Source organism: Clavelina lepadiformis, chromosome 8 (assembly GCF_947623445.1).
Source record: "Clavelina lepadiformis chromosome 8, kaClaLepa1.1, whole genome shotgun sequence".
NCBI classification, from domain to species: domain Eukaryota; kingdom Metazoa; phylum Chordata; class Ascidiacea; order Aplousobranchia; family Clavelinidae; genus Clavelina; species Clavelina lepadiformis.
In genome coordinates this window covers 3,171,915-3,195,692 of record NC_135247.1, presented here as the reverse complement: position 1 = coordinate 3,195,692, position 23,778 = coordinate 3,171,915, and the positions used below count along the sequence as shown (strand labels likewise).

Sequence of the window (23,778 nt, the reverse complement as noted above, 5' to 3'; positions counted from 1 at the left end):
TTAATTTTATTATAGATCTCACATTAGTAAGGAATGGACTTTACTATGCATTAGTAGCTAGTGTGAGTGCATGTTTTTACAACTCTTGTCTGCTCTGGATATAAAGCCATGAAACGAAACACAATTCATAAGATCGGAGGTGGTAGTGGAGATGAAACCCTTAAGACAACCGATACAAAACGTTTCTCAGTTGGTTCAAGAATACCATCACCCACACGGACTCCAGCCACTTATACTGGTCGCCGTAGTAGTCGTGCATCCACGCCACAGAGGTTTGTATTTTTAGGTCAAGCAAAGAAATGCGCTCGTGTGAAAAAATGAATGGGAAAAAATTATGGCATAATAACCTGCCAATATTTGAACCTGCTGTAGGCATATATTTCTTTACCTGACCTGAACCAACCTGAAAGATGTTAAAGTAATTTATGCTGCTTTATATGAATTTTAATGCATTATTTGTTTGCAAAATCTCAAAACACCAATTAAAACTTTCTAGTATCACTGAGTAACATGCATGTGTAGAAAAAGCTGAAAGTGTTAATTGCAGTTTGTGTAACATTAACACATGTTACAATGCTTGATGCAGATCTCGATCTTCCAGTATGTCTCCTACACGTGGAGGGGCATTAAGTCCATCTTACTCAACTCGAAGTCTGGAAAATTTGAGTCCAATTCGCACAGACCAACCAGATCTATCACGTTCTCGTGAGCTACCACCAGGTATTTTGAAATAAATTGGCTACAAACTTTGCTGTATTTTTCCAGGTGACTTTTTGTTTAATTTTCCATGCTTATATACAAATATTTCTGTCTTCCAGTATAGTGCGAAGGAAATGTTTGACCATTTAATGGTGCTGGCTTTAAAAACTATGTATTAGTTGTGACAAATCAAACAATTGTTTGGACTAAATTTTAAATAATGTAATTGCATGTGTGATTTATGAGATTTTCATGTATGCAGAAACTGGTGGAGGTCGAAATCTTGTTCGTTACATCACCCCAGACTTGATCAAGCGATTAGCAAAAGAAGACCAGTTTGAACATGTTAAAACTCTGAATTTTACTTTAAGTGGTGAAAAGAAAATAAAGGTATAAGGCCGTTTTTATTTGTCGTGAAAAGTGCAACTAACAATTTCTACTGCTTTGATAGTTTACAATGCTGTTTAAATACATTGCAAATCGCTTAATATAACCACAAATAATAAGACCAGTCACTTTTTATCACCTCTTTTTTGATACAGCACCAAATTTTTCATACAAAAATACCCATTCAATAAATGAACTTTCAAATGTTAAAAACAAAAATTTTTCTTAACTCCAATAAATTTTTTCTAACCACACACTGGGTCATTACAGTTTAACACTATCATTTAGTTTGAGGGGCGTCTCCCATAAATACTTACTTTGCTCCATCTTCATGCATGTTTTCTACCTGCTTGATTGCTACTGACAGTTCCACTTGATTCCTTGTTCCACAGTTTACGTCAATCTGTAATACAGTCAATATTGTTTTCTGTGTTGTGACATTTGTGTTAATTGAGGTTCTTGGCATAAAACATGCAGCTTATCTACAAATGACCAAAACATGGCTTTGGCCTGTTTGTGGCTAATCGTGTTGATCCAGGTTTGGTTATAGCGGCTTATGGTATTGTAGCCATTGGTTATTATGACCAAAATGTCCCGATTCTAACATGGTCGTAATAAGCTGTTTCTACTGTATATTGTAAGTTCTTGGTAATGTCATACAAAGCAAATATGTTCTTTTTCAGTATATTGAAAATCTGGATGGTCTCAAGAATCTTACAACTTTAAACTGTACTGGAAATATCATCAAACGTATCGAGAAATTGGACCATTTGACTAACCTGAAGCAGCTTAATTTATCAAATAATAGAATATCGTAAGTTTAGTCTTCGTCGTTTTTCTGTGTGATAAATTCAAAGTTTTTGCTTGTTAATCACTTATTATTTTTCAGAAAAATCGAAGGCTTGGAGCAATTGGTTAATCTACAGACGTTGAACTTGGAAGGAAATTACATTGAAAAAGTACCGTTATGGCTTGTTAAAAGGCTTAGACTTTTGAGGACCATTAAACTGGCAAACAATAATATTTTATCGGTAAGCCGAAAGCGTTTTGTTATGCTTACTAATTCGGGCATACGTTAGATGTTGGTGCAACATTTTCACCAACTTCGCTACCACTTCGGTGACTTTGGAAAATACATACATTATATACAGTGAAAGTTTATTAATTTCAAGCTGAAGCAGACCATTAAACTACTCTGGGTAAACCAAAGTGTAAGTTATAGGAAACTGGTACAATTGATATTGCTGTAAATGCATTTTCTTGAAACCGATCACGTTACTTTGACTGAGAGATGGTTGAGTTAATGAGCTTTTACTTTCATATAATTTATGTATTTATATACATTGTGTCAGTTTGTATTGGTAGTTGGTCAATTCAACCTGGGACAAGTTAACACAAGACAATTCAACCAACATTGGATTGAACCCAGGACAATTCAACCCATAAACTATTCAACTTACGTTGATGTTGGTTGGGTCGTCCTGGGTTTATTAGCCATGGGTTTAATTGCCATAAGTTGAATCGTCCGCGGGTTGAATTGACGTGGAATCATTTTGTATTACTACCACTATCACTGCTACTATGGATTTTAAGTTCCACCAAATAAAAGGAGCACGTAATTATAACCCTTTCGGTCTGGTGATTCTTAGTCTAGTTAGTTCCATCAACAGGTATGTTTGCACGGTGCTTGTTTCATAATTTAATGATTGTGAAGCAACATAAAAACTTTCCATTTGGAATGGGCTTTCAATTTTAGCTCACCGACGCAGTTCGCCTGCGTGGTTGTCATGATCTTCACATGCTTACTATCGCTGGTAACCCTCTCTGTGAATTGCCTCATCATCGCCTGTACATCATATTTCATTTGCGAGTGTTAAACCAGCTGGATGGTACGGCCATATCATCCACTGAACGTAATGAGGCAACTGCTAGATTTTCACAAGGTCTGTGTGGTGACTTGTGAGTTGTGATGTTCATTTGTGTTCACAATGAATTGTGATTCGTGCGATTTTCACACAATATTTTGAAATGCAGAGGAACTAGACAGATTAACAAGAGAGCTTCACAACACCAGCAACCAACTACAGCAAAGCCAAGAACTTCACAATAGGTCTGTGGAGGAAATTGAGATATTGGCCGCCCGTGAGCGAGATCTTCATGAAAAGGAAGTAAGAGGACAGGAGAGTCGGGAAGAACTCGAAAGACAACTCGACACCAAAGATGATTTGGTGAGTTTTAGCTTCGATTTTTCTTCTTGACAAAGTAACAGAATTTATCATCTCAAAGATTCAATTCGTTTCCACATTTGCATGCTTTTCAGTGTAAAACGTCTGTTATGCTTTCTGTTAAACAGTTACGTCAAACTTTCATGGAACAGAAATAAAAACAATAAAACTGACCTGTTCTATTGAGATAGAACTTATCCTGAATAAACCCTTTCAAAAATAATAATAGAATTTGTGTTGATCTACAGTCATTTAACACGTCAACATCATGCTGTTGTTGAAATGTTATGGTTTGTACGGCATAATAGAATCCTTTCAAGATAAACTGAGCATTAATCTACAACACAATGTCGTTGAAATACCTGAAGCAATATTTCTATGTCACTTACAGCTGAAGAAGAAAGCAAAAGAGCTGCAACGTGCACAGACAAAGCAGTATCAGCTGGAACAAGAATTGGCGTTCATAAAACTTGATGCAAAATTTGAACCTATCAATGTAAGTTGGCAGCATTATCTTTTCTAAAAGGAAATCATAAAATAAGATGTGATCTTCCTCTAAAAGTTTGGTTCGTTTATTTGGTGACATTTGAGATAAAATTTTGCTCTAATTGCTGTTGCTTATGTTCTTTTCATCGAAATAGTAATTTCTGTATTGTTTGATAAAAGATGCCAAGAATGGATAGTGATGAAGAAGAGGACATTCCATATATAGGAAAATCGAGGTTCAAGAAGAACCAAATGGCGGTTGAAAGCACTGCACCGGGGTCAAAACAACAGGTGAGTTTTACGACTATCCCTTCATTGCGTGTAGTTTTACAACTGAAATCGCATACAACGATTTTATCTTATAAAGTATTTCAAGTTGAATCTCAACTGTCGTGCGCTGACTGTCATGTTAACTAAACACTTGACCATTCTATATAGGGGGTTATGAATTCAGCTTTCTCTCAATTACATTTGTTTTTTCTGGCATTTTACTTACTTACTACCATAGCCATGTAAGTAAATGAACAGTTACTTAAACCTGCATTCTGTTTTAGTTCACAGCAGTTGATGGTGACACTCGCAGACAACTGGATGGTCAATTGGAAGAAAAACAAAGACAACTTAATGAAGGTTAGTGTTGGTGTGAAAGATACCAATTCATACCACTATAATGAAGTAAATGCCCACACCACTACACAGCGCAAAAGTTTATTGTATCAACGCTGTGTCTCTCCTGTATCTGGTATCTTTTATTGACTTTATTTTATTGCTGTATATGATTCTATAAGACAAACAATCGTTTTTCACTTTTATTAAAATTAAGCGGCTGAACGGCTGGCCGGGCTTCAACGCGAACTGCGAGAGACTCAAAAGCAAGTGGTCGAGGCCACTCAGGAATTGCATAAACTTGAACGGGCTGCCACTGAGCGTCGACTTACTGAAGCAGAAAAACAAAAGCTACGACAACGCCTTGCAGCCAAAATCCAGCGAGTGAATCAGGTGACATTTACACACGCCACCTGCACTTTGCCACATAACATACTTTATCCAAAGGCACCGTTTAACTTATTATATTGTTAAAGCTCAAAGATGAAGTTGAAAACTTTGAAAATGCCATTGCCGGTGGTCGTGCAGAAGTTCAAAGGTTGAAGTTGGACTACGATGAACTTAGAGCAAGGTTAAAGTCACTGGATCCAAACAGCCCAGAATATGTACGTCCAATGTTTATAATTTAATTTGCAACAACGTTGCTGAATTTCATGTTATTGCTGGCAAGAAAAATTATTGTGTTTTCTTGGTTTTACCTTGTTGTATTGTTTAGGCTCAAACACGGAGCGAAATGGCTTTGAAAGAAGCTCAAGTGAAAGACCTCACACACCAAATAAAGGAGAATGAAGGAACATTAAATCAACTTTTAAAGAACATTGCTGTAGATACGGAAGCTATTAGGCAATTGGAAGAACAACTTGAGAAAGGTTACACATTAATCGCACCCAATATTCCATCAAAGAGTTCTTTTTTTCATCCAGAAGTTATATATCGTCAATTTTCATGCCAACCACGAATTTACAGTTTGTTAAGATAAAAATATTTGATCGGTTTCGAATACCCTTGAAAACATTTATCGTAAAATATTTATCGATTTTATTAAAACAACACAGGAACCACTTCATCTGACGATGCTCTTCGTCATGAACTGGAGGAGATTGTCGGAGGACTGCAGGATTATTTGCTCAATGTGAGGCAGAAGGCCGATGCGCAACGAGCAGAGTTCGACCAGCTGCTGCGAGACAAGGAAAGATTGGTGCGACGACTTGCAGCCTTAGAGCAAGAAAAGTCAATACTTTCTTCTGACGTGGATGACTACAGTCAGCTTCAGCAACAGGTAATGTCACAACACAGTTACAGAACGACAAGTTTTCTTTTGAGTTTGCATGAGCTAAAAGATAAATCTCCTACGTAAATGTACCGGTACGCTAAGCTTAGTCTATATGTTAATGACCTCGATATGTTTTGATGCACAGTGCCACTTTTAAAACTGACTTGTTTTTTTTATTACTTTCCACAATTTTTCTTGGAGCCATATATTGCTGATTTTACTTGCCTGAGAGCAGAAATACTTGACATTTGTTTAAAGCTTCAGCGATTTTATTGCGGTGCAATATCTTGACGGTATCGCATCCCTAGGTGTCAGTGTTAGGGGAGCTCAACGAGCTTCTTCAGGCAACCCAGGACTTAAACGAGTTGATCATTCGTCAACGAGGATCTAGCATTGCATACCAGAGAGATGACATTTTGCCGCCTGTCCTAGCAGCTGCCATATCTGCAGAAACTGCCACGCCACAGCAAGTTGAAGAAGCCACTAAACTGACCGTAATGACTAATGACGCATACAAGCGCTTTTAAGGCAGCGTGTGGCGCACTCTGATTGTTTAGTTGGCTTCACACAAGGCACAGGTTTTACGTCATATCGTTGCGATCTTAGTCATACAACCCACCTAGTCGTCATCACTTGCATTTAGTAGGTGTGGTAGTCACGTTTTGTGTTACATCCCATCTTGGTATCAAATTACCGTCTGCAAATGAGGTTATGCTAAAATATGCTTGTTCACTATGTATATTGTACACAACTTTACAATTACATGAAGCACATGATGCATAAAAACTTTGCTAAATGCACATAGTTTGCGTGTTTGTGTTACAGAAATAGTACACAGGCATTTTTTAGAAGCATCATCTGCAACTCCATAGCAATTTCAAGCATAAAGCAGCAATCAAACCATGTATAGCATATTGCATTACTACTGTAGAACCTTAAATATTCCGTGCATGTATTACTGCTTAGGTTGCCTGTGTGTGCTCACTTATTGTTGCGAACATGTTCTATATATGTACTCATGCATAGTACTCACATGTACTTACTTCAACAAATTGACTATTTTTGATTGAAAATGTGACGTCACAGATCTTAATGACAAACTACGGTTGAAATTGACGCTGCCGCATTTGCAATTAAGCCCCTCAATAGCTCATAGAAATAAATTTATTGTGGGTGAAATATTCATATTTATCTTTTATGTTAAGCTTGACGCTCTTAATCGATCGATGAATGATATGCAAGAGCTGAACAATGCCCTCCAGACCGAAGCCAATGAATTGAGTGTACATGACGCAGAGCTGCAGAAGCAACTGGAAGATGCAGAAAAACGGATTGAAGAGTATGGTTTGACTAAACTGTAGCTGACAAATTTTTGACATAGGAATGTTTTTAAGTTTTTTTAATTATATTGAACAATTCAGTAAAAAATAACTATAAAAACAAAAACTGCTGCGTTTCAAGAGTAATAGTTTTTGCAATCTAAAGTAGCACTTTAAATACTATATAAAAATGAATGATTGGTCAGGTAAAAATTTAAATCGTGCAAAAGTATCTTTAATTGGTGAATTGCTTCTAATAAATTGTGTCTTTTTCTCAAAATTCTTTCTTGCTAACTGCATCATTTCAGTCTTCTGCGAGATAATAAAATTAATCAGTCATCCTTTCCTGCAGACTTCACAGGTCCATGCAAGAGTCAGATCGTAAGAATCAAAGCGACAAAGCCACATTAAGCAAGCAAATGGAAGAAATGGCGAGACTGCAGAATAATCTCGATGATCGCAAGGCAGAGGCGGTTGCACTGAAGAAAGAAGTTGGGAAATTGAAGGTAATTGCCGAAAACCCATGTTAAATTTTTCTGGAGTCGCTTTATTTTGTTGAATTTTGCACTTTCATAAACTTTTACATAATCATATGTTTTATCAAATAGTCATATGTTTTATCAAATGGTCATAGTCATATGATATTTAATCAATGAGCTTTGTTGCAATGAACTTCATTTGCTTCCATGGCCGGGTTTTGGTGCCATCTAACGGCGATTTCATTTTATGCCAGTGTTTTCGTGAATTATGAAGTGTGTAAAATTGTGAAGATTGTATATTGTATAAGGCTGCTAGTTTACAAAGTAATTCTTGATATAGCATAAAAGACCTGCAAGTCGTATTTTTGTTCCGAGGCGGTCAGCGTGCACTTACGCCGTTTCTATGGTGATGTGCGTGATGACGTAATAGAACAGTTACGACAACGTTATTTGTCGCTGTTATCAGATTAAGAACTCATTTACTTCAGTAAAAGTTAGCATTGTTACTGGATACAGAATACAAAAACGAATACTATGCGACTAATATAATCGACGTTCATGGCGAAAAGCTTGGAAATGACGTGGTTACGTTGATCATTGCGCTTGGTACCACAAATGGAAAGTTTTTTCAAAAGTTATAGAATTGCAAAATGTTATCGAATCTTCAGCTTTGCGCAGAGGCGATACCGTAGTCGATGAGGTTTATCCGAGACGCGGTTATTGCTAGTTGAAAACTATTCCCAATACCCCGCCCTGACGACGTGAAAAACCGTCGGCTGAGGCAATTTATGAGGGCTTCTACGGAGGTCTTATTTTCTAATAATCACTGATCGAGTAAAACGCGTAGGTTTTGAAACAGTCAGAAACTTATCGGAGTTTTGCGATTGTACTGAACGTGACTCATCGTTAAAACGTTTCGAGCACGGCAAAACAATTCTTTATCGCTTTATGAAATCGTTTTTTTGTTAACTGTAGCAATCATTCAAGAAATAGAATATTAATAAGCCCAATTAAGTGTCCGTCGGCAAACAAGCATCGTTACGCCATGCAGACGTAACAATCGAATTGTGACGAAAAAATAATTCGTGAATATAAAATCTTGATTCGGTTTCGCAACTAAACCTTGTTGGTGTTGGTAGCTGCGCTTGCTTCGAAGTGTACGCTTAGCCGCAGTACTGGGAAGCTCAAAAAACATTGCGTGATTTGTGTTGGGGTATTTGAAATATTTGTGTTCTATTCTAGTCATGCTAGTCTTTTTAACTTTTATTAATGACAGATTCCATGACATTTGCAAAAGTACACCAGTGGTTCTATGACACCGAAAAGGTTGAAGAGCACTTGTTTAGATGCAACGTGACATCCTACCTAATGTGGTTATTGCTTTAATATTTGACTTTAAATATGGTTGACCATATGACTACTGTCATACTTAAATGACGTTATCAAGACGTATGTGTTCTAAAGGAATGATCCCTAAAAGCATGCGTATTCAATGTCTTCTTATGAATGGGACACAATCACGACTTAACTGGTTCACTTGAAACCTGCAACAAACGATACGGCGAAACACTAAGCGCAATTTGAACAATTGTCAATAGTTTGTTTATTTGCATATTAATTTATAACACGCAAATAATGTAAAATGACAACAAGAAAAAAAAACACACAATAAAAATACTATTTAATAAATATAACTTTTTGTTTCATGAATTTTACGTTGATATGAACCGTATATCACTTTCATTTCTGTTATATCACATAGCAATATAGTAAAAAATCTGTCTATTGGAGTGAGTAATAAACAATCAATAAGAAAAAGCACCATTTGTTTATACGCCATGTAGCAATGCTTAACATAATACATGCATATTCTAAAAACGTTTACGACACAACACAGCGATGGAAGGAGACTATACACTACATATTAAACCACGATTGTGTTTATCAAACTACGGTGGCATCAAATCGTTCAATTTAAAATTGGGATCTAAATTGAGTTCTAGTTCCCCAACCTCTGCCATTTGATTTATTTTGTATTTGAAAGCCCGATCTATGCTTGTCACCAATTTCTCAAGAGTTAGTGGAGATTGGTTCTCATATATACATTTGAATTGGTTCTCATATATACATTTATCAAGACTGCTCGTGCAGTAGCTTAAACCTGTCCGTTAAGTTTTAGATTTAGTGGACGGTAAGCCGAATGAAGCCAATCTTTATGTCCAGTTTCAATCTTTAAGTACGTTGTCAATACACAGCCGTGTGCTCTGAGTGAGCTTCAAACTGACAACCTCTTGGACGTCGACGACTTATACCGCCAGGCGCCAGGCTACTCAGGCGACAAGAAATGCTATAAAATAAACGGCGCAATTACTTTTATCGTTGCGCTTGGTACCACAAATGAAAAGTTTTTTCACAAGTTATACAAATGCAAAATGTTGTGATATCTTCAGCTTTGCGCAGAGGCGATACCGTAGTCGATGAGGTTTATCCGAGACGCGGTTATTGCTAGTTGAAAACTATTCCCAATACCCCGCCCTGACGACGTGAAAAACCGTCGGCTGAGGCAATTTATGAGGGCTTCTACGGAGGTCTTATTTTCTTGTAATCACTGTATTTAACTGGAAATATAAAAGTTTTGCGTTATAGCAACGATATTAGGCGCCAGCGTATTTCGATGCTTGTGTTTATTTTATTATTCGATGCCATCTTGATCTGAATATTGTTTACCAGTAATGTTCGGTTTTTCTCTTCGACAAGGACAAAATTGCGAGCTGGTCAACTTGAAAACTCCAACCAGCCATATCGCGAACGTTACAATGTGGTTATTGCTTTAATATTTGACTTAAATATGGTTGACCATAAGAGTACCGTCATACTTCAATGACGTTATCAAGACGTATAGGTTCTAAACTCTAAAGCATGCGTGTCAAACTCCCGGCCTGCTTTACAATACAGCTTGGCCCGCAATGTTATTTTATTCATTGAACTATTTCCGGCCCGCGAGATCATTGTACAGTATAACTTACTTTTTTCAAGCAAGAAACAAGATAATAAAGATTCGCACAATACAGCAGTTGCCCCACCATACGATAGAATAAATCGATTTATTCTAACGCTTGTAATTTAGGCTGCTTTTTTCTTTATTGTTTGTTAATTCTTTAATGCTTTTGCTAACATCAAAAATTTGGTGTTGTTTCGCTGCCTGTTCCAATTCATGTACTCGTGTCACGAAACGTACAATCAAGGTTTATCCTTACGGCCCGCAGCGTTAAATAAGTTTTGAGTTTTGGTCCCTGGTGCGATTGAGTTTTACATCCCTGCTCTAAAGGCATGATCCCTAAAAGTATGAGTATTCAGCGTCATCTTATGAATCGGACACAATCGCGACTTAACTGGTTCACTTGAAACCTGCAACAAACGATACGGCGAAACACTGACTAAGCGCTATTTGAACAATTGTCGCGTTGTTAAATTAAGGATCGATTTTGTCCACTTCAAAACCGGGTTGTAACGGATGCATAATACGAGAGCGAAAAAATGCGCAGAATTAACGTTGATATCGAAGTGTTTTATCGAGACTGCTCCTGCAGTAGCTTAACCCTGTCCGTTAAGTTTTGGATTTAGTAGACGGTAAGCCGAATGAAGCCAATCTTTATGCCCAGTTTCAATCTTTAAGTACGTTACCAAGACACAGTTGTGTGCTCAGAGTGAGCGTCAAACCGACAATTTCTTGGACGTCGACGACTTATACCGAATTACCGCCAGGCTACTCAGGCGACAAGAAATGCTATAAATCACGCAACTACGTTTATCGCTGCGCTTGGTACCACAAATGAAAAGATTTTTCATAAATTATAGGAATGCAAAATGTTGTGATATCTTCAGCTTTGCGCAGAGGCGATACCGTAGTCGATGAGGTTTATCCGAGACGCGGTTATTGCTAGTTGAAAACTATTCCCAATACCCCGCCCTGACGACGTGAAAAACCGTCGGCTGAGGCAATTTATGAGGGCTTCTACGGAGGTCTTATTTTCTTGTAATCACTGTATTTAACAGGAAATATAAAAGTTTTCCGTTGCAGCAGCGATATTAGGCACCAACGTATTTCGAAGCTTATGTTTATTTTATTATTCGATGCCATCTTGATCTGAATATTGTTTACCAGTAATGTTCGGTTTTTCTCTTCGACAAGGACAAAATTGCGAGCTGGTCAACTTGAAAACTCCAACCAGCCATATCGCGAACGCTACAATGTGGTTATTGCTTTAATATTTGACTTAAATATGGTTGACCATAAGAGTACCGTCATACTTCAATGACGTTATCAAGACGTATATGTTCTAAACTCTAAAGCATGCCTGTCAAACTCCCGGCCCGCTTTACAATACAGCTTGGCCCGCAATGTTATTTTATTCATTGAACTATTTCCGGCCCGCGAGATCATTGTACAGTATAACTTACTTTTTTCAAGCAAGAAACAAGATAATAACGATTCGCACAATACAGCAGTTGCCCCACCATACGATAGAATAAATCGATTTATTCTAACGCCTGTAATTTAGGCTGGTTTTTTCTTTATTGTTTGTTAATTCTTTAACCTTTGCTAACATCAAAAATTTGGTGTTGTTTCGCTGCCTGTTCCAATTCATGTACTCGTGTCACGAAACGTACAATCAAGGTTTATCCTTACGGCCCGCAGCGTTAAATAAGTTTTGAGTTTTGGTCCCTGGTGCGATTGAGTTTTACATCCCTGCTCTAAAGGCATGATCCCTAAAAGTATGAGTATTCAGCGTCATCTTATGAATCGGACACAATCGCGACTTAACTGGTTCACTTGAAACCTGCAACAAACGATACGGCGAAACACTGACTAAGCGCTATTTGAACAATTGTCGCGTTGTTAAATTAAGGATCGATTTTGTCCACTTCAAAACCGGGTTGTAACGGATGCATAATACGAGAGCGAAAAAATGCGCAGACTTCACGTTGATATCGAAGTGTTTTATCGAGACTGCTCATGCAGTAGCTTAAACCTGTCCGTTAAGTTTTGGATTAAGTGGACGGTAAGCCGAATGAAGCCAATCTTTATGCCCAGTTTCAATCTTTAAGTACGTTACCAAGACACAGTTGTGTGCTCAGAGTGAGCGTCAAACCGACAATTTCTTGGACGTCGACGACTTATACCGAATTACCGCCAGGCTACTCAGGCGACAAGAAATGCTATAAACCACGCAACTACGTTTATCGCTGCGCTTGGTACCACAAATGAAAAGATTTTTCATAAATTATAGGAATGCAAAATGTTGTGATATCTTCAGCTTTGCGCAGAGGCGATACCGTAGTCGATGAGGTTTATCCGAGACGCGGTTATTGCTAGTTGAAAACTATTCCCAATACCCCGCCCTGACGACGTGAAAAACCGTCGGCTGAGGCAATTTATGAGGGCTTCTACGGAGGTCTTATTTTCTTGTAATCACTGTATTTAACTGGAAATATAAAAGTTTTGCGTTATAGCAACGATATTAGGCGCCAGCGTATTTCGATGCTTGTGTTTATTTTATTATTCGATGCCATCTTGACCTGAATATTGTTAACCAGTAATGTTCGGTTTTTCTCTTCGATAGGGACACAATCGCGACTTAGCTGGTCAACTTGAAAACTCCAACCAGCGATATCGCGAAACACTGAACGCGATGCTCAGACCGGGCGAGGTTGTTCACCAAATTGGAAAATTAAATGAAGCTCTAAGAAAGGGGGATCGTGCAACTGCGCCTTCTGGACGAGATAAAGATCCGATAGCGCGAGCTCTACACAATTTGAATGAAACTATTTTTGGTCTTGTTGGTGAGTTCTACTGCAATATTTGCTTCCAATTCTTCACTAGAATCAAAAAGACGATTTTGTTGATTGAAAAATTTTTTTTTAATGTTTAAATCGTTTATCAACAACAGACAAAGAAAACGAAGATAAAGAAAAAGCGGAAAAAGCGTTGCAAGCTTTGGAAAAGCACATGGCAAATTTAAAGAAAAAACTGGCAGAGGTATCCCGCTACGGTTGCTACTAGGGATGTGCTACGAGGAAGGTTCGCACGAACCCGAATATCATGAAGGTCGACACGAACGAATCCCGAATCTATTCGTATTAGAACCAAACAATAAAATTTCATCCAAAAGTTGTCCAGTCTTGCTTGTAAAATGACGTAATCGATAAACAAATCGCTTTCTTTTGAAAAAATAGTGTTTAAAAAACGATTGAAAAAGCAAAATTGTTAGGAAAACGACCTTCATTGTAAGTACTGCTGACTCTAGTTCAGCTTTGTCGGGAAACTAGATCATCATTTTTAACAAAAGTCAGTAAATTTATAAGTAATATTGTATTCGGGTTTGCCATTGTTGGTATTCGTGTTCGCCCGAATCTTCCATGAAGGCGATATTCGGCGAATCTATTCGGATTTGGGTTCGTATCGGCCCATCCCTACTTGCTACACACTATCCTAATTCCGACCACGCCTAATCGTTTCATCTGTAACATCTGCACTTTGTATAGAGTCGCTTTTATTAACATAAACCTTTCTAATACGGACGTTTGTTGTTTGTTATAGGCCCAGCAGGAATACAAAACCACAATGGAAGCCGCGACCGAAGCGAAGATTGAAGCGGAAAAACGCAAACACGAAAACGCGCTTCAAACTATTGACGGTGACGTTAACGTTTTGAAAGAAAGACTTAAAGAGGTGAGAAATGTTGTACAAGTTTTTAAAGAATATGTTTGGTCTCAAAAACTCTTAAAAATCTTAAATCAACAAAACTTGGCTCAACAAATCCGAGATAATTTTTGCTCTGGTAAAAGTTGAATGTCAATAGGTCAAACGATTATGACGTCCTTCTTGTCATTGTTACAGGCGGAAGAAGACGCTGTAATGATGAGAACTCTTGCTCAAAACGAGAGAGCGAAGAGAGAAGAAGAAGTGAGAGCAAGAGAGGAAAAGGCGAGATTAGTTGACGCACAGTAAGTCATTACACAACTGATTCTTACAATAACTAAACAAAATTTGGTGAAATTTGATTTATTTTACAAACACGCCATGAGGAAATTCTGAGCTTGTTGTTCACAACGTTTTAAAAATTTTGATGTTATGTTCAAGGCCAAGCCGCATTCTATGCCACAGCACGCAGTTCTTAAATTTTGAAAAATAGTTCATTTAAAATAAAATGTTAAAGGACGTAGTCTAAACCTAAGCAATCATATCATATCAATCTTGCATTTCAGTTAGATTCTTACAAAAAATTTTAGTAGTTAGGATTTTACCAATGACGCAAAACTGTCATTGTAGAATCTGTGTCGTGCGTTTACACACCAGTCGTTAAGTTTGACGTAGTAATGAAGGAAAGGAGCTCTGATTATTTGCCACTACGGTTTGTAAATATTGACCTGATTGCAAACACATTTATCATGTAACAGTCAAATTTTCAAAACTCGTTTCGCGTCATCGCATATCGAAGTAGGTTTTCTTAAATCTTAAATTCTAGTCCGAACAACGTAAAATAACGAAGCTAAAATTTTCAAGCCTTTTTATGCTAAAACTAATGACAGATTTGTGAATAGGAATTTTAGCGTGTTTTTGTATAAACAAGGTATATTACTCGGGTAAAATGCTAGTTTTCAGAGTTCTTTTGTGTGCCTGTTTACACTGACGCTACGGGATAGCTTTAAGTGTAGTTCATACGCCGTGTATAGAGATCGCAGAACAGAGTTTATGTTATGTGGAATGTCAAACTGTCTAGTCATAAAGACAAGGAGTTAATAAAACTTTTAATAACTAGTACGTCGGTTGGTCGATGTTGGAAATTCTTTAACTTAAAGGTCAAGTTTTGTTCATAACAAAATTAGGCTTCCTTGTATCAGCTTCAGATTTATTGCTTCGTTTTAAAGGGATATTTTGCTTCGTGTAAGATAGTGAGGAGGCAAGCAGATATTTTGATCCGCCATATTTTCAGAAATTCCCAGCATTATATAGAAGCAGTTTATAACTATCATGGATAGATAGAGATAAAATTACTATGACGTCATCGCGCAGATCCCAGGCTGCGCTCCGGGATCTTGAGAGAGAGCTGGGAGCCACCAGGAGAGGAATAAAAGATCGGGACATCGCGACTTCCAAGGAACTGGAAGGGAACCGCGCAAAGATCGAAGCTCTGCACAGAAAACTCGAAAAACTAGAGGTAATTATCGAGATCAATAGGAATCATTATATGCTATTGTGCTGGTGAAATAGCTATCTGTTACTTGATGTACTATTCAAAGATATTTGTGAATGTAGTTTTGCTAGATATTGTGGTAGTTAGTACTACAGAACACAGTTTAGGTTTCGATTTACTTACTTTGGTAGATAAGCTGACCTCACACAGCGATCAAAGTATTTAGTATAGTAGTATACATTTAATTTCAAAGTGACAGTGTATCAGTATACCAAAACCAAACCAAGTCAAATTTCAATGTTTCTCTATATACGTCTGTATCAGACTCTAGTAACATAAACAAGTCTTAGTTTAGAAGAAGTACAGCGAAAGACAAAGCGTATTCAGAGTACTCGACACAAACAAGAGGTCCTTTACCACTTCTCTGTAAACTATTATGCCGCTTATTGCCCCAATTCGAGCGCTTTTTTCATTCCAACCGGCGATCAAGCTTTTTAACCATTGTTCTTCGCTGCCAGTTTAATTGCCGGTTTAGTGGAGAGTGTTTCGATATTCTCTTAGCTGTCGTGTCGTGGCACTAGTTTGGTCAATTTAAGAGTTGAAAGCAGTTGAACAAGCGATTTTTATTTCTTCTAAAAACGCGGAAGGTGATAGTTTGGGTCCTAAAGTAATAAATAATAAAGTTTAGGATAAGAAAGAAAAGTTGAATGTACGCCGTTTAAATCGACGTTCACCAGTTTAATGTCAGGACTTGTGTGAACGCAATCATCATAATGTCAGTAAGGTCGTATAGTAACAGCAGTGAGGCTTCATCGTACACAACAGTAAGCTCTCAAGCCAGGACCTACTTCAAGGTATTTCTCCAAACTTCTTTCTTCTTTTAATCAGATTGAGTCAACGAAGGGATTAAATTTTTGCAAAATCTCTTCTCAAAGGATCCTCTGTTTAGGCGGAGCGAGCTGACGAAATGCTGAAGGCGGTGGATGCGGAAAAAACCGCGGATGAGGCTCTGAGGGACCTCGCACAGGCGGAGGAGGAAATCGGAGCACTCCAGGATCTTCTCAGGGCGCATGAAGGAAACCAGGAGGTTCGTGATCCTCAAGAAGCGAAGTTTCGAAAGAATTCAAAAATCAGAAAAATAAAACTTTTAGATATATTTTTAAATTTGATCTATTTGTCTCAATTTTAAGCAAATATTTGAATAATTATAATTTGTGGTAAAATCGAAACTTGTTCAATGTTCTCTGAAGTATATTAACATTCTATCTTTGACGTGCATGTTATGAACAGAATGGACGTGGTTACGGCACGATACGTAAGTTGCGCGATACACTTGCCGTCAGACAGAACGAAGTTGGTCGACTGAAGAAAGCTCTTCGTGCCCGCAAAGGACAGAATCTAAATGAGGTTTGCACGATTTTGTCGGAAATGTTGAAATGGAAATTATGGACACAATGGACTTATTCTGTATAAAGAATTAAATGAACTACGACACATCCACTATAGCGATTTATTTGACGCTTTTATTAGATTGCCGATCTAACAGACGAAGTGGATGCTCTTCGCGACGCCCTGGCATCTAACCACCAGCGAATCCGAAGTCTCTGGCCCGGATATTACTATTACATTCCTGAAGGAGGGAAATCCCCTGGTCAATGGAAATTTACACCCCAAAAGAGTGTCCCAGTTCCTTTCCCAACCGCTCCGCCCCCTCCCCCATCTGGGGCTATTACCATACAAGGGGTCCCTGTTGACCCTGCCGCTTGTCATGGGCTTCAACCCGGTACCCCGGGCACAATAGCGGTACAGGAAGACGGTACCCTTGTCTTGATACCGTTCGAAGGCTTGTATTGTAACGTGCAAGAACACCACCACTTAGAGGATGACGTAGCCGCTCTACAGGTGATGTTGATATCTCCTGGTTGAAGATAGAGGTCGTTTGGGTTCATTGCGTTTATTCGTTTTAAGCAGTTTCTTTGAAGTGTGTGGAAAATAGTTTTCCCTTGATTTTTTTTTCAAAAAATCCTAGCACAACATGTGTTAAAAGCTATAATCAGAAGCACACACAATGCAGTTGGTACGTTCTAAACTCTCATTAGACTACACGGAGGAAATTTTAATTTTCTTGATAAATTTAACTCAGAGTTGCTCCGAACTTAAATGAGTCCTTCATGATCATCATCTATCCGTTCAAGTCGTTTATCTTTGCTTGTAGGAGGCTCTGGAGAGATGCAAGGAAAAGAGAAAAGCTGAAAAAGAGGAGCTGGAAGAAGCGATGAACATCGTCGGACCTGTCCAGGATCTCGACAGAAAACTGAACGAGATAAAAGAGGAGATAAAATCCCACAAAGACGTCCTGGAGAAGCTCAAACAGGATGAGGAACGGATGTCTCAGGAGAAACAGGAGACAGCGAAGGAGTTGGCGGATTTAAAGGACACTTTAACGAATAAGTTAAACAGAAAGTAAATAATGCTGAAATGATGGCATGTGTGGGTGTGACTACCATCTTATTCTTCTCTGCACTTCTTTGTGTGTAGTAAGCTTTTAAGGACATATATCAATATGAACTGATAGTTTACGACAAAAGATCTTTGTGTCACTCACGATCCCACTAAATCTCCTTCAAATATACCGATCCACTATGATGATGCTGTTATCGATCCCTTTATCTCAATACTGTAGGCATCAACTCGAAGGAAGGGTGGAAGAGCTTTTGGGAGAACTCCGGACCGAAGAAGCTATGATGCAACAGGAGGAGATGCAGGAGGAACTGGCAGCCCTGGAGCGCACCATCGCTAAGAAAAGAGCCGAGCTGAGAGATGCAGAGAGGATGCTTCGGGCAGCCAGGGAAAACGCGGATTTAGCTGAAGAGAAGGTGAATGGTGACAACAATCGGTTTCATCGTTTTGTAATTTTGAATAACCTTTGTTTTTGCAACTGACCTCTACAGGCTGAAGCAATGGTAAAGAGATTTGAAAATGCTCGTAGCAACCTGAATGAAGCAGAACAGGACGCAGAAGAGTTGGAGCGACAAGCCAGCGACACCGGCATGAAATTAGTCCGAGCCAGAAACGAACTCCGCCAACTTCAGGATCAGGTTAAAGATGCCGAAGGAAGACAGATCCAATTGGATGATCAATGCCGTCAGCTGACCAGGCTGGTGACCAATAAGGAGGCAGAATTTACCGCTCTTGAGCAGAAAACAGATCACATGACTGGAAATCTAGAGCGCTTACAATCGGAACTTATCGTGACAGAGGAAAAAGAAGCGGAGAGATTAGCGGCTCTTCGGGAGAGCGAGAAAGTCCTCGCTGAGAGAAGAGAGGAGTTAAACAAGTTGAAAGAACAAGCAAATGCCCAACGCGAGGAGTTAGAAGGACTTGATCGTTTGATGGGGAAGAAGACAACTGAGATCCAACTTCTGCAGGTGAAGTGCCCAGTAGAATTTCAATATTTTGTTCAAATTATGTCAAATTAATATTTACAAATGTTCTCAATAGCAGAATATTCGTCGCTGGTTAGTGAGACCTGTGTTCTAAACACACCGGTACATACATATTAAAAATACGGCTCCTTCTGGGCATTCACGTCATTATTGAAATGTTGGTCTTTAATTTCGCAGGAAAATATTGAACAACATCAAAATGAACTTTCAATTGTCTTGAAAGAAGGGAAAGCCGACGTGCAGGAGAAGCAAAAGCAAATAAAGCAATTGCGCCATGACGTGGATGAATTGTCGTCTACAAAATCGGACTTGGAAAGTCAGGTAAGTTTGAATCTGACCATATGTTACTGATCTTTTTTATCAATCCTGCGATATTATTCATTAAGATTGTGTGATCCGTAAGTGTCAAGTTTCTTACGCGTGCCTCACGTTGAACAGATAATTCGACGGAAAGGCGAAATTGCCGGAATACGGGAAAACACGGAACTAGCTTCGGAAGAACTGCAAAACAAAATTTCCGAAGTGAACAAGTGAGTCATATCAAACGAAAACTACTACACTGTTAGTACACAAAGACATTCAATTTGTCTCCAGGGTTAGAGTTTAAATGGAACCAGTTGAGTAGAAATCTGTTGTTTGTTGTGAATGAACGAAACATGAAATCTTAAACCTTAGACAAAAAGCCGAGTTGAAGCACGTTCTTGAGATGCTGGGTCTGGAGCAGCAGGAGCTGGACAGTCTGAGGAGGCAGCACGAGGTGAAGTCATCTGAGCTTGCGGACACACAGAGGAGGATGTTGGAAGAGAGATCGGAGCTAGAGAAGATCAATTCCGACGTCCAGAGGAGGGAAGCGGACTTGTCCAGGATAAAGCAGGTGTGATGAGGACACAGGAAACTGTTTAGTCCAGTAATCTTCATCTTTATATTATTCCCACTCTTGGGCGTTTTTTACAAAAATTAAAAAACTGAAAATTCCAGAATGTCGAAAAACTTCGTTCCGATGTCGACTGTTTGACGTCACAAAGATCAACGCTGGAAGACACCGTAATGTCGTTCACAAAAGAGAAGGATATGCTGATGAATACGGCGTCGAACTTGGAGGACAAGATACAGATCGGGAAGAAGGTAAAACAACGCAAAAATCCATTCAGTAAAAATAGACAATTCACTGCATTGCAAGCAAAGACGACATTATTTTAATGATTTAAACTGACAACTATAACAACTAGATGACATGCGCTTCATGACATTAAAACATTCTCTTCAGAACCTTTACGAGATTCGAACTGGGATCGACAAATCAGGGGCAACCCTGGATCAACTCGAACAGGAATTAACTCACGTCAGGAAAGAAGCTTTCGAATCAAACCAACAGAAGAACGCTCTCAATAAAGAGGTAATTCGTGGACATTTATGTTGTAGGACATACTCTAGCACTTGCGCATTGACCACACACTCAACTTTACCTCAGCTAGGCCTACCTGCTACTTTTAATATGAGCATAGACCTACAGTTACTTGTAGTACGTTGTTGGTCGTTTATAAGCAAATATTACGACCCAAGAAAGAACCCTCAAGTTAAAAGTAACGAAACGTGGCCACGTCAACAAACCTAATTGGTCCGAGTTTTCCCACAGATCACCTCGTTACGTAGCGCAGCCAAAGATGTGCAGTCGGACTTGAGTTCCTACAAATCGGAGCTACAGGACACACAAGATCAACTTCAGCTTGTGGAGCAGGTTGATTGACTGTTTTCTGTAAAGTCAAGTGAGACTGAACAAAACTGAATTTCCCCTCATTTAGGATCTGCGCGCCGCCACCAAGCTCCGGGATGACGCAGCGCTGGAGGCCATTTCACTCCGGGAGGAGATAAAAACTTGCTCCCATCAGATGGAGATGCTTACTCAGCAGGTTAGGAGGAAACAGGATGAGGCGCAGAGAGCAGAGGATAATGCAAGAGAAAGACGGGAGGAGCTGAGTGAGAAAGAGATGGTGAGTGTGACGAAACAACAGACATCATTATTGAATCATACTAAATTTTTTTTTTAAATTAAGTCATTTTTTGAAGAGAATAAAAATAAATGCCGGTTTGTTTACATGAAAGCGGTTTGGCATAATACAATAACAGGTCGTTGCATAACTCGCACAAAGGCAATATTAAGTCATTTGTATCTCGCGTATCACCAGGAAATTCAACGTCTGACTCGTGAAATCGAACGCGAGGAAGAAAAACTTCAAAGGACTATCACGAATTTGAACGGCGAAGTTCAAAGACTTCAGACCGATCTGTGCGAGCAACGTGACGAGTTGGAAGCGACAATCATCAAACGAGATGCCACCAAGAGAGACATGGAGAGGTGGTGCACATAGAAACATTTGCTGTACATCGAAACCTGGCATCCCTCTTCTGTTATTCCAGCAGTAGCAAATGTGATAACGTAATCTAAAGACGGTGCACTAGTCATACAGCAGTACTGCGAAGTGTTTGTTTCATGCTTCATGTATTATGTTTTCATTTTAAGTTGCGCAAAAGTGTTTCGGCTAAAATCTGCAATCTTGTTGAAATTTGTCTCAGCTATTTTCTTTCGTATGTCCGATAAAATCCTTCCCAACGAGGTAACGGTTCATCTTTATTCCAGGCTGGGACGATTGGAAGGCAAGTATGAGGAAACAGAGGCCCAGATCAAGATTCTCGAATCCCGGATCGCTGAAAGAGAGCGGGAAGTCCTCCAGCTCCAGAGAGAGCGATCTGATCTGAGAGGATCACTGTCAAGCACAGAAGGAGAACTGAGAGCGTGCAAAGTAGAATCTGGGCATGAAACAAAGAGGTTGCAGCAGCGGGTAAATAAATTTGATGAAACTCGAAGAACTAAGTTAAGAATTATTTAAATTGGCATGATTGTCAACCAAAATGCAGAGTCTACCAAATAATTGAATAATGCTGCAAGATTTATATTCTACTAGACATAAAGACCATAAAACAATTTGCCAACCCCTAAATCAGCCATTTAAATTAGAATTTTGACCATTTTTGCTATCAGCTATTGTAAATAGCTTGGTCAGGAAGGTCAATTTAAACTAATATTACTACAAAGGTCGACGAACTTAAAGAAGAGAATGAAAGAGCAAGGAGCAAGAGTGGGAGTGAGATTTCCTCTCTTGAAAAAATGGCGCAGGATCATTGTGAGAGAGCAACGCGGCTCTCCAATGAACTCAATCAACTTCGCTCCGAATACATTCAAATTAAGAAAGAAATGAGGTGCTTTAACAGAGCTTGATATTTTAACTGCGGTTTTGAGCTTTTGCAGTTATCGGTTTCGCTCAAACTAACTATTAAACACTATCCTCAGATTTAATGAAGAGGATCGAGCTAAGGAAAGACGCGAGCTGCAGCGAGCAGCTTGTCGAATCCGAGATGAGATCGACGACAAAGTAGAGGAAGGAGTCCTGATGCTTGATACATCCCACTCGGAAGCAGTGAAAGATCTTAATGAACTCTACCACGAGAGAGAGAGTGCAGAGAGGAAACTAAACACACTCAAAGAGGTTGTCAGATTTAAAGTTTGATCAAACAATGTCGATGCAGTGGACATAGACACATCATTCATACAATCGCTGAATGTAATTGATCACGGACACTTCTCATTGAGTTTTTACTTAGATTCAAAAAGGGAAATCCCCTCCTCGACGAAGCTTCCTTCCTAGAAACGAAGATAAAACGATGCAGACCTTACAGGAAGACCTGAAAGCAAAGCAGGAGGAAATAGCTTCGCAAATACGAAGACAGGTACTTTGCGTCAATAGCAAAAAATAAACATTTATTTGATATCTTATGGCTGTTTAGTCACAATACGGTTTTATGTCGTCAGATGTCACGTCACAGAGAGCAGTGGCAAGCCCGCAAGCAACAGTCAGAAGGAAAGATTCGTTCACTCAAGAAGAAAGTGGACAACCTTGATGAGCTGGTAAGTATGTGAAAAGTGTCACATGACACAAAGCTCACGCCACCCCTGTAAACGGTCGATTCGTTCTAAAAATCCAAAATAAACGTTGTTTATGCTGAAAACTAAACGTGGGGACACCAACGTGACTGCGTTCTTCTGAGGATCTTATCATCATATTGTGCGGTCCATTTTCGTATAGGTAAGCAATACGTCGATGGACTCTCTGTCATACTCTCGTGGACGTGACCTTTCACCCATCCGCGCACTTCCGAGTTTGGACGAACGCGAGAACATTTTTCCAGAAAGAGACCACATGCACTCACCTTAATAGCCATCAGTAGCCCGTCCACGTCAACGGTTCCTCATCTCACTATCAGGGGCTTCCCCCAAATGAAGATGGCCGAAGTCTACATTTTTAGAGATTTGCCAAGATCACAATCCTCAAAATTAGTATTTCTTCCGTCCCGTAGTTGCGCGTTTTGTTTTCATCCAGAAATTTGTATACACACACAAGCGTTTACTCTTGCACTGTTTCACATGTTTTCCTTTTGTATTTAGAATAGCTGTTGCTGCACTGTGCCTTGCTTGAAAGCAGTGAGTTCGCTTTTTTTAATAAATTTTGTATTTAACGAATTCAATTCCTATAAGCCGTCGTGTATGTTTTGTCATAAATATTAAAAAGCGATGAATTGGTTGGTTGTTTGATGAATTGATGAA

At 39.0% G+C, this 23,778-nt stretch overlaps 1 protein-coding gene and 4 non-coding genes across 5 annotated transcripts; all 5 read left to right on the top strand.

Moving 5' to 3' along the window:
- Nucleotides 1-23,754, top strand: LOC143468315 (centriolin-like). The gene is made up of 41 exons (XM_076965445.1): nt 1-272; nt 587-720; nt 962-1,089; nt 1,770-1,900; nt 1,976-2,117; nt 2,843-3,029; nt 3,121-3,314; nt 3,703-3,807; nt 3,978-4,088; nt 4,352-4,427; nt 4,621-4,796; nt 4,880-5,008; nt 5,119-5,272; nt 5,459-5,682; nt 6,882-7,015; nt 7,348-7,501; nt 13,099-13,318; nt 13,426-13,514; nt 14,076-14,207; nt 14,376-14,482; nt 15,552-15,696; nt 16,622-16,759; nt 16,963-17,079; nt 17,203-17,574; nt 17,888-18,135; nt 18,356-18,548; nt 18,624-19,100; nt 19,296-19,439; nt 19,557-19,648; nt 19,794-19,992; nt 20,097-20,243; nt 20,386-20,514; nt 20,755-20,856; nt 20,921-21,109; nt 21,305-21,474; nt 21,757-21,958; nt 22,213-22,376; nt 22,468-22,663; nt 22,779-22,904; nt 22,987-23,082; nt 23,261-23,754. The coding sequence occupies exons 1-41, from the start codon at nt 109-111 to the stop codon at nt 23,387-23,389; spliced, it is 6,666 nt and encodes a 2,221-aa protein (XP_076821560.1). The 5' UTR covers nt 1-108; the 3' UTR covers nt 23,390-23,754.
- Nucleotides 8,141-8,281, top strand: LOC143469911 (U4 spliceosomal RNA). Its single transcript, XR_013119242.1, has one exon. It is a non-coding gene; the product is annotated as a U4 spliceosomal RNA (small nuclear RNA).
- LOC143469910 (U4 spliceosomal RNA) lies at nt 9,923-10,063 on the top strand. The gene has a single exon (XR_013119241.1). It is a non-coding gene; the product is annotated as a U4 spliceosomal RNA (small nuclear RNA).
- Nucleotides 11,358-11,498, top strand: LOC143469909 (U4 spliceosomal RNA). The gene has a single exon (XR_013119240.1). It is a non-coding gene; the product is annotated as a U4 spliceosomal RNA (small nuclear RNA).
- On the top strand, nt 12,791-12,931 carry LOC143469902 (U4 spliceosomal RNA). Its single transcript, XR_013119233.1, has one exon. It is a non-coding gene; the product is annotated as a U4 spliceosomal RNA (small nuclear RNA).
- Nucleotides 23,755-23,778: the final 24 nt, after the last annotated feature.